General features: G+C 31.5%; 1 protein-coding gene across 12 annotated transcripts; it reads right to left on the bottom strand.

Moving 5' to 3' along the window:
* Positions 1 to 559: 559 nt before the first annotated feature.
* On the bottom strand, positions 560 to 10,438 carry LOC142643681 (uncharacterized). Of its 12 annotated transcripts, XR_012845901.1 has the most exons (8): positions 9,889 to 10,438; positions 9,662 to 9,718; positions 8,875 to 8,909; positions 6,268 to 6,332; positions 3,077 to 3,201; positions 1,297 to 1,417; positions 1,032 to 1,211; positions 560 to 943 (listed from the first exon to the last, which is right to left on the bottom strand). XR_012845901.1 is itself a non-coding variant. In XM_075818383.1 (7 exons), the coding sequence occupies exons 4-7, from the start codon at positions 3,100 to 3,102 to the stop codon at positions 746 to 748; spliced, it is 495 nt and encodes a 164-aa protein (XP_075674498.1). In that variant the 5' UTR covers positions 3,103 to 3,201; positions 6,268 to 6,332; positions 9,662 to 9,718; positions 9,889 to 10,438; the 3' UTR covers positions 561 to 745. The 12 variants fall into 12 exon arrangements, 4 of the variants coding, with proteins under 4 accessions (XP_075674498.1, XP_075674501.1, XP_075674499.1 ...); XM_075818383.1 differs by lacking the exon at positions 8,875 to 8,909 and having other exon boundaries at positions 561 to 943; positions 1,032 to 1,181; XM_075818386.1 differs by lacking the exons at positions 1,297 to 1,417; positions 3,077 to 3,201; positions 8,875 to 8,909 and adding exons at positions 1,773 to 1,915; positions 1,994 to 2,075 and having other exon boundaries at positions 561 to 943; positions 1,032 to 1,181.
* Between the last annotated feature and the right edge of the window lie 528 nt (positions 10,439 to 10,966).

The raw sequence follows: 10,966 nt of genomic DNA, 5'->3' as shown, positions 1-10,966 counted from the left end.
TGATGAGTTCTAATTAGAATTAACTTATATAGTTTAATACTATTTGTAATTATAAAAATTAAATTAGAAATATATTTTATAATAACATAGAAAAATGGGGATTTTTAAAAATTATATGGCATAATTAAAAGAAGCCAACAAAAAAAAATTCATGATCAGGCATTTTATTTTATACTAGTCGCTAACTCGTGCGATGAACAGGCTAGTTTTATAAAAAAAAAGTTAACATGTTTAGGTTTGAACATCTCTCTAATTTCAATTATTGAAAGCTAAATTGGCTCTAATATAAGATGAAACATGTAATATTATGAAGTAATATTAAATATGAGATAAATATAAATATTATGAAGTAATATATTACAATGCATAACCAAATAGTTTATCATCTCTCAAAGCCACAACTATTTTAGGCTGAAGCTCCTCCCAACAATTTTTTATTTGCACATTTTAGGCAAATGTCCCAATACCATGTATTTTTGCTATGGCTTTTTTATTTTTCAATTTCATATATTTCATGACTTCCACTAAATATTCAATGTATTCATTATACTTAAAAAACATTGAAGTAAAACTGTATCCTCGAATAACTAAATATAAGAGTTTAATTCCTCTTTGTTTCATTTTAAAACCAAATTGTGCATAAAAGCAAAAAAATTCCTTTGTTCCTATATGTCTTTAGTACGAAAATCACAAATCCATTAAAACCAAATTGTGCATAGAAAATCTTAGAGATTGAAATACAACTTTAAAGTGTTTTTTGTATCTTCTTCCTTTGTTGCTTTGTAGTAGTCTCTGAATATGGCCTTTTGTTTTCCTTCAGTATAGATGTTGGTGTGAGTTGAACATTACTTTGAACCTCAAGTTTTTGAAATATTGTACAATCACCATCTTCTTCAGTTGATAAGTTGTTGCTACATTCATTTGAAGCATCACTGATGTAAGCCTGGCAATAGAATAGGTTGAGGAATGTATTACAACATATACATCTTAAATATCATATTTGTAATTTTGCTAAATTAAAGAATACGTACTTTTGTCATTTTATCAAGCTGAATTACTTTGTCAGTTTCTTCAAAAGAGTCGAAACGTTTCTTGACAGTGTAGAAATCCCATCCATACTTGAGATTATAACCATTTAGTTGTATTTGGAAAACAAATTGTTTTCCTTTCAGATTTTCTATCTACACAGGAAGGATGACTTCATCGGGCTCCTAACAAAAGTAACATTTTTCAAATTGTACAATCAAGTAAAGTTTAGTAAATATTTAATACTAATTTTATCTTCTACATTCTCACCCCTAAAAATTTGTTCAAAAGGTCTTTCGCTGATATGTTGAGGAATTTTTCTGCTTTTGAATCAAATAAAATGAATGTGGCCATTCTTGAGCTATGTTTAACCTTTAATTGAATTCTATACCTGATAAAAGAAATGACATATATAATGTTAATATCATATTAACTATTGTGTATTTTAATAATAAAAGTAAACATTTTCATTTTGTTTACCTAGGGATTGGGAAGCATGCATGCCTTTTTGTTGCAATTATCGCACCATAAAAAAATTTCTCGACTTTACCTTTTTACGACATACTTCGCAAGAGATAAAGTACCAACCAGAATTATTTACATCAATGTTTATAATCTTTCCTTGACAGGTAAAGATAGTTTCCTAGAAATTGAATTTAATATCAATCAATTCATAATTTTATAGTTAAATTTTGTAAAAGTAGGTCTATAGTACATAAAGCAATGTTGAAGGGTTTTTTTTTTACCTCATTATCAGAGTCCCACATCATTTTTGTTATTTCACTTATGGTTGTTTTGTTGATGTTCATCTCTTCTTGAATTGTCAGTTGTGGTTTGAATTGCTTTGGCATTTGTACTATTGGTTGGTTATTTTCCACCAGCCTATTATCTTACATAAAGATATTAGACATAGTATTGTAGAGATTGTAAATATGTTAAGAATGTGAATCCAAAACAAAGCACTTACTAATCTTTGAATTCAGCAGTCTTAGGAATGTCCAAATCAATATAAACCCTTGTTTCACTTGTTGACGATAAGTTATACTCTCTTGTAATGCACGGATTCATTAGAAAAAAAAAGTTCATTGAAGTTTCAATGTTATCATCATAGTATTGTAGAGACTGTAAATATATCAAATATGTGAATCATGTTGAAAAAGTAACAAATAGATTTCAAAAGTATTGATACCACATAATAATAAAACATACACAACTTATTTTAAAAGGCTACTATATCACAACCCAAAAAACTTGACTATTGCACGTGTCCTTTTAGGAATACTGCATTCTAATTTGCAAGTTGCAAGTTGAACTTCTTTTTGACAGGACCTTATTAAAAATACTCATTATCCACGCACTGCCAAAACAACCTTCATATCAAACAAACAGTTTCCCATAATTTGTGCCACTTAGACTTTTTTTCTTTAGGCCTTAAAAGGACTCCAAAACCTTCCTTAACGTACACCCCTTTATTGTCACATGAGAAACATGTCTATCACCAAGATGTGCCAACACACCAATATTATAGTGTGATCATCCCACACCTTTCAAAGTAATAATAGCCCAAAAAGCATAAAGTTTGTGAGATCTCTAAAAAGAAGTTAAAACAAACAAAAAGGGATAGTGAAGTCCTCTCCAAGAATAAGAACTCAATTACAGATACAAAAGAAACACAACTAAAACAGCATATATTAAATTAATAACCCAATAGTAAACTGTTGAAGTTACAGAAACCAATAACTGTCGCATAAACATGTGCATAAATCCTTCTAGAGTTGCAAATGCAATTCACAGAGTTCCATCTTTGGGATAGCCCAAGACAACAAAGCCCCACATTGTAATACTGGTGATAACGTATCACACCACTTAATTCCAAAATACATCTTTCAATTTATGATTCAAAAAAGAAAATAAAGCTGAATACAGAAAATTTGATCAATATATACTCAAAAACATTTTGCTAAAAATAGTTAATTGACCCAATTGGATGATTTCTTATGTAGTTCAGAATATGGTTATAAAGAAAAATAGAAAAGAGAAATGAACTTGCCTTTCAATGTCTTGACAATCAAACATGTAGCTATTATGATAAAAGGGCCTGGATTTTTAGTAAAGAAGCTCTCCTCAACTTGATTTGCAATTGATCCCCAAAGTGTAAGTTTTATTTGATTTCCTCTATTCAAAATTTTCCAATATTACAGTGTAAGTTCATATAATATAAGTGCATTTATTGGCTTATCAAAAATAAAAAAATAAAATGCGCATGTATTGAAAATAATTTTTTTTTTTTTTTTTTTTTTTTTTTTTTATATTTAAGAAAAGACATACTCTATAGTCATGACATTTATGTTTCTCATCGAGACATTTGATCCTTTGATGCAAGGTTGCTCAATCGGTCCAACACCAATCACATTTGCAATGATATCTAGGCATTACAAAGATGTGTATGTGAAGGATGTGCGTAATACACTCTTCCAATACAATATTTAGATTTTCTTCTTTGCCATTGCTTGGCATTACTATGCCATACCCATTTTGTAGGAAATTCAGCATAAGTCAACTCTCGAGCATCTTCAAAAGCCTCATTTGTTTTCATCTATTCTGTAAATTTTGTTTCTTCAATACCAGGTATATTTAAAACATTATCCAAGCTTGTATTTTCCGAATAAATGATGGGATGTTCATCTTCCAAATGAAAATTTAATCTTTCAACAGGTGGATATCGAAACTGAATTGGAAATTCAAATATTCTCCAACATGCTTCAGAAGCTGGAATATATCTACAATCCAAGTATGATTTTGTCTCATCAACAACAATGTTGGTCTCTTGTCCATCACTCCCAATATTTGGCAAATTTTCTTCTACAAAAACTGTTGCTCTATCTGATCCCTCGTTTATATATTTAAACAAATATTTGATCGATCGAGATCTATTACACCATTCTACATTCAAATGGGATTGGTACTTCACCAAAAGATCTACATTATAAGGTACAACATATCGGTTATCCAAAAGAATTCCATTCTTCTTTATTGTTTTTCCATCATTTCTCCTTCTATATACTAGGAAGCCTTCTTCATCAATTATTGTTTCTTCATAAAATCTTTTTCAAAAATGTTTTGTACATTTACCATTTATCATGCACGGTGATTTCGATTTTGCAGATCCACATGGCCTATGCATCATAAATTGTTTTACGGCTTCATTAGCAACAGGATCCTCATCTGGATCTGGTATCTGAGCCATAATGATACCATCAATGTCTATTGGACTTGGACACTTATCCTTTGGATCTAAGAATAGAAGAATAAGTGCATGTGGGAGTCCTCTTTTTTGGAATTCAATTGTATACACAATTGCAATAACTCTTCCAAAATGAGATTTATGCCTCAAATCATGTAATAGTTCATCCAATTTTATCATAAAAACTCTTGCTACAATATCTGGTCGATCCTCATATTTCAGGCCTCCTATAAATTCCAAAGAATGATTGATTTCTAGCCATTTTGGATTGCAAGTAAATGTAAAAAATAAATCTGGGTAACCTGCCCATCTACATATTGTCATTGCATCTTGATAATTTTGAACCATGTACCTTGGACTTTCAGTAAATGAAGATGGTAGGACTATTCGTTTGCCTACAGTAATGGGATCCGTATCACCACAAAGAACGGCATCTTTCAAACCATAGTATAGCTCTGACCTCAATTTTTTTTTATTGCACCTAACCCATTGTAGTCTTTCTTCTTTGATAGAAGTGTATGCATCCACTATAAATTGTTGAAAAAGCCTTCTACCAAGCAACAGTGTCTTGCCCTCATGAAAGTGTTGTTGAAGCCTATAAGAATAGTATTCTCTCATTGTTATTGATTCCCCTTTTTTAGAATTGCTCCCATTTAAATTCCTATAAGGTATTCCAAGCATATACCCATCCTCACCATAAGGAAAAAGTAGTGGATATTGCAATGCCATAAAGCTTAGATGAGTCCCATTTATACGTTGCAATCCTAAACTTCGATTCTAAACAATAATACCTCTATCAAAACTTTCAATATTAAAATCTCCAACAATAAGAGCAGCTATCTCAAACGTTACAGGTAAGTTATATTGTCTTTCACCAAAATTGTGACTTCAAATTAAACGAATTCTGACATTATGTATATCTGATTCATCAAATCTGTCCCTGACCATTCTAAAATATTTAACCAATTGGTTGCATTGGTCTAACATTTCCATCAACCCGGTAATAATATCTGGATCCTCATAATTTCTATCATCTTCATGTATAACTGCATCAATTCTATTTTTAACTTCATTATTAGTTTCATAAATATAAAGCTGTGCATACTTAGGTTTTTGGCCATGAACAGGAAAAAGTGATCCAATTCTATGATGAGTTTGACCAATTACACGAAACACATATGGACCAGAACCATTATTCACTGATCTATCAAAATTACCCCCCAAAGAAGTGAAAGCAAAGAGAGAGTTGTAGATTCTTATCCCTAGTTGAAAGTTTATTGATCTTTGATCACTACTAATATTGAGTAAGCTTCCAAGAAAGTGTGGAGGTTCTTTCAATAGAGGGAGTTCAACTCTTCCTTCAGAATAGCACAAACTAAACTTCAGTTTTGTAGGCGTCTTTGACTTTATAGTTCTCTCTTCATACCAAAGTTGAGCTCCACAATGTTCACATACTATTGTTGGAGGTCCTAAATCCAATGGTTCCGTAAATTCTGCTTTTGTCATTAGTGCTATATTGTCTACGTTGAATACTCCTTTGAAATGGCTTGTCATTTCTTGTTCTTGTTTGGACTAGGTTACATACTAATTATTAGGTTACATAGTAATTTTGAGTTTTTTAAAGAAAAATATTTTTTTAATATCTCAATATCATACCCCTTCTATTTCTCTTTTGAGATAAAATTAATCTTCGTCTCAATCTTGCATAGAAAGTAGACTCCATGCTTGGGGAATAAACTAAAAGCAAAGCATTCACAAAATTTCAATTTATAAATATAACTATATAGCAGAAAAATATATTACAAATTAACAGTTATATGTTATAGAAAAGGGAAAAAATTGAAGAAAAATATAGCATTCACATAAATATAAAACCAAGTTTGAGATAACCAAGAAACTAAAATATGCAATCATTCCAATTTCAGATTCTTTCTACAAACATATTACCAATAAATATGCAATAAACAGTACAGAATAAAGGAAAGATTGGTAAATACCTGACTTTCCTCGTCTTGTAGTTGTATTACCAAATAAGCCAGATATCAAAATGCTAAATCCCTACCTACAAAACAGTAAGAATCCAATTTTCAGCCAAGAAACGTTAATAGAAGAGAAATAGTGCAGTGCAGAAAGTTTGAAACAGTGCAGTGTAGTGCAGATTTTAATGAAATAGTGCAATGTAGATTTTTGTGAAACAATGCAGTGTAAATTTTTGTGAAACAGTGCAGTGCAGAGACAGATTTTGGTTGTAAAAAAGTGAAGATTTTAGATGTAAAACACAGATTTTATGCTTATCCAGATTTAAACTCATTAAAAATCGAAAATTCAGATTTAATTTCCCTTTAACTTTTACAAAACTATCTCAAGCAAGGTAGTTCCAACAATTTTCATGACTTTTTGATGAATTGAGTTGCTAAGAAAGGATGGTATTAGACAACCAATCAAATGAGCAGAAACTGGAGTTTTACTGTTAGAATAATGTTATCTATCATGCGCTAATAATTGTAAATTGTTTAAACACTAAAATTTTACTGCTTGTAAATGTTGTTTAGTTGATCATTTGAAAGGACTATGCACAAATATTCATCATAACAATAGCATATCACTGACTCAAACCAAATGTACAACAACCAATTATGCATAATACAAAATACAAAACCAAGCAAAACCCATCATAAAAAAGTGAAAAGCGTATCTGGATCAATCGAATTTTGATATCATTCCATCTGTGTTGGCAGAATTTGAGATATTGAATTGGAAGCTAGAGTTGTAACTGGTAAAGATAGTGCTCAGGCTGGTGCTCATGTCAGTGGAATTTTCATTCCTTCTCTCTTTGTTTTGGGATTGGAGAAGTACAAAGCAAGTGAATATTTGATAAACATAGATGCAAAATGAGCAGTACAAATAACATATGAATCCAACAGCAACTACAATAAAAAATGAAGTCCTCCTTGCTGTGAAAATCATTTATCCTCTAAATATTTAGATTCAAGACTAAGTTTGTTAGATAAACCCCTAAACCCTTTAATTTACAAAAGTAAAGCAAGCTGAAGAGTAAAAATTAAATTTAAAGCATAAGTTTGAGCAGTACATTCAGTTCTTGCATTTTATATAGCAAATACTTCTGGTATAATACTTCAAAATCCAAATAGAGCCATAGTATTGCATATACAGTTTAGATTAAACTTAAATAAACCAATAATGATATAAAAAAGACTCCCACAGATGTGTATGTAATATAATTATTCTTTTATCTATTTTTTTAAGCTCAATAAACTAATGAAACTAAATTATATTAAGTGTGTAAAGGAGAAATTATCATAAGGTAGATATCATAAGTTAAATGTTTATCGTATCTATAAAATAAAGTGTAAAAAAAAATAATAATAATAAATAAAGCTAATTTTAAGAAGAGATCGTTTTCATTCCATTGTTTTTGTTTCTTTTTTGGGTAGGTAAGAAGAAGAGATCCATTGCACATCAAAAATATAGGCATCGAAAATACATTGTTATTGGATTCTTGTGGCAAAATTGTAAGTACCCCAATAAATGAATAGGAATCACATTCTGGGGTTGTCATTTAAAGCAGCCGATGGGTACCATCAAAGGTAAAAAGTTCATTGTCAATAGAAAGAGTTTAGCATAGAGAGAGAGAGAGAGAGAGAGTATTTGATCATGGGCATTAACTGGCTTGCTAAAAACTTATTTCGTTTTATATATTTTTAATTAATTTTTTAATGATGGGATAGTACATAGGTATTTCATATCCTGGCTAGAACTCTGGCTTATCTATCTTCTTCATATATTAATGGGAGAGGTAGTGAACTTCTTGAAGCATATATCCCCCCCCCCCCCCGGGACCCTCTCTCTCTCTCTCTCTCATTTTTGAAGACTTCCCATAAAGATAATTTGGCTATATTACATGTCAGAGTTATAAGATAAGGGATAAGTGAACTGCTGACTTATGTTTGGTCGGAAATTGTAAAGAAAATAAATGTTTTTTTTTTTTTTTGGGAGAGAATAGAGAAAATAAATATGATTGGTTTAAAGAGAGTAGTTGTAGGATTTTACAACTTTATATATACACACACACACACTCCATTGAGAGTGAAAGAAGAGTGCATTTCTTTAGGTTTTAACAATTATGCATAAAATAGCGTTGTTTAGGAACACAACCTTTTTTTTACAATAGGGGTTTATCTAACAAACCCCTATTTCAAGCTAAGAAATCCAAAACTATTATAAGTCTGAACTTGAAATAGTCAAACATAAACCTACCAATTCACAGAGGCAAACATTACAATTCAAATTGAGAGAATATTTACCTTTAACCCTAATAACTTGATACAAAACAAACTGACTTGAAGTGAACTATTCCTAAACAAAGTAACTCAAAGTGCACTTAATCAAAGTAAACTACATCAAAGTGAACTAATTTGAAGTAAACAAAAGCAGATCAGATCCTAAGTCATAATCCTAACATCAAATTGATTGAAAGCATGCATAAATGCACAAACATATTACCAATAAATATGCAATAAACAGTACAGAATAAAGGAAAGACTGGTAAATACATGACTTTCCTCGTCATGTAGTTGTATTACCAAATAAGCCTGATATGAAAATGCTAAATCCCTACCTGCAAAATAGTAAGAATCCAATTTTCAGCCAAGAAAAATTAATAGAAGAGAAATAGTACAGTGCAGAAAGTTTGAAACAGTGCAGTGTAGTGCATATTTTAATGAAACAGTGCAGTGTAGTGCAAATTTTATTTTATTTTATTTTTGTAATCTCCTTCATATCATCAAACAAATTGATTATGAGAGCAGACAGCTTACCCTCATAAAAAAAAATGATAGGTAAGAAACTAAAGTGACTACAATCCTCAAGAGACTAATGTCCAATTTCTAAGTCTAACTGATATCTAATTCAAAGTAAATTAATTACATTAGGATTGAAGTGAAAACCCAATTCAAAGTAAAATTTGATTTTGCAGAAGTTCAAAATACCTCACTTAAGAAGACTTTTTGTTGCAATGCAAGTACAATGATAGATAAGAAACTAGAGTGACTACAATCCCTAAGAGACTAATTTTCTGTTTCTAAGTCTAACTCATATTCCAATCCTATTGATTCAAAATAACTTGATTCAAAACAAATTGACTTGAAGTGTACTATTCCTAAACAGAGTAACTCAAACTGCACTTAATCAAAGTAAACTACATCAAAGTGAACTATTTTAAAGTAAATTAATTTGAAACAGAAATCAATGAACTGTATGCTAAAATTGATATAACTAAACTAAAATTCAAAAAAAACCTAAGAAATCCACACTAAAATATTTAGAAATTAGATGTACATAGATTATCACAGAGGCAAACGAATACCATACCTTTAACCCTTATTCAAATGGAGGAAAAGAATGATGAGAAAGGCAATAGCAATAAACCTAGAAATTGAACAGCCATGAAAAAAAAGAAAAAGAAAAAAAAGAAGATTAATAAGAATCAACTATTTATAAGATAATAGTTATAGAGTCCTAATAGTTGTAGAGTTCAGATTCAAAAAAAATTAAATAAATATATTATAGAGTTCTAATCAAATTTTTTTATTAGATACCTTTGGGCTGGTTTCAACGGGCTAGGCTGGGTGTATTGCCGACTGACATAGTTGATGGGCCATGGGCTAGATGAGACCCACAGCAAATGCGGTGTCATTTCTGGGTTGTAGAGGTTGCATGTGGTTTGAGGAAGGAGCTCGACCTCTGTTCTGAGGAAGAAGATGAGTTGTCTGAGGAAGGAGCTCGACCTCTGTTCGATGTTTGTGGATTTGTGGGTATGGTGGGCATGGTGGGTGTGGTGGGTTATTTGTGGCCATGGGGTTGATGAGACCCACGGCGAATGGGGGGCCGTTTCCGGGTTGTAGAGGTTGGCTGTGGGTGGTTTATGGCAAATCGGTGGTCTGAGGAAGGAGATCGAGGCTTCGGTTTGTGGGTATGGTGGGTGTGCTGGGTTTGTAGATGCGATACGATGGTTTGCCGTGGGTCTGATCGAGGAGGAGCTGGTAGAGGACTGAGGAAGAACATGGGGATGGCAGACCATTGTGCTGGTAGAGGACTGAGGAAGAAGATGGGGATGGCAAACCATTGTGAAAGGGAAAGGCAGAGTTTACATTTTTTTGAGTGTGTTTATTATGTTTTTTGTTTTTTTTTATTATTATTTTTTTTTAATATTGTGCTGACATGGAAAATCGTGGAGCAAACGCAAGCTTCGGTTTTATATATAGAGTCCGTTTGGATAGAACTTATTACTGAAAACTAAAAACACTATAGCAACATAATTTTTAAATGTGTGAGTAGTGATGCGGGACTCATTTTTAATAAAAAATTGATAAAAAAGTATATAAACAGTACACGCACAGTATGCACACAGTACCGCATAGTACGCGCACAGTGCCGCACAGTGCGCACACTGCGCACATGTCCCCCTCTGTAGCAAAAAAAAAAAAAGGTCCAAAACGTGAACGCGGACGCTGGACGTTGAATCCAAACGTCCTCATAGATATAGACAAATTACAATTCTCATAAAAGCTAAATTAAGGTATTTAGGTATTTATATATTATTTTAATTTATCATACTAGACTTAATAGTTTTCCATCATACTAATCACTAGCAATGGATTCTACCCATGGTAGTGA

This window comes from Castanea sativa, chromosome 7 (genome assembly GCF_040712315.1).
Source record: "Castanea sativa cultivar Marrone di Chiusa Pesio chromosome 7, ASM4071231v1".
In the NCBI taxonomy this organism is placed as follows: domain Eukaryota; kingdom Viridiplantae; phylum Streptophyta; class Magnoliopsida; order Fagales; family Fagaceae; genus Castanea; species Castanea sativa.
The sequence above is the reverse complement of the archived record's forward strand: the minus strand, read 5'-3'. Positions and strand labels throughout refer to the sequence as shown.

Bases quoted from the DNA above. Each gene is read 5' to 3' on its own strand.
- LOC142643681 (XM_075818383.1), bottom strand. From the start codon at position 3,102: ATGTTTGATTGTCAAGACATTGAAAG. The intron at 1,418-3,076 runs GCAAGTTCATTT...TTCTTTTATCAG, and splicing joins GATTGTCAAGACATTGAAAG to GTATAGAATTCAATTAAAGG. The intron at 944-1,031 runs GTACGTATTCTT...TTCTATTGCCAG, and splicing joins AGCTTGATAAAATGACAAAA to GCTTACATCAGTGATGCTTC.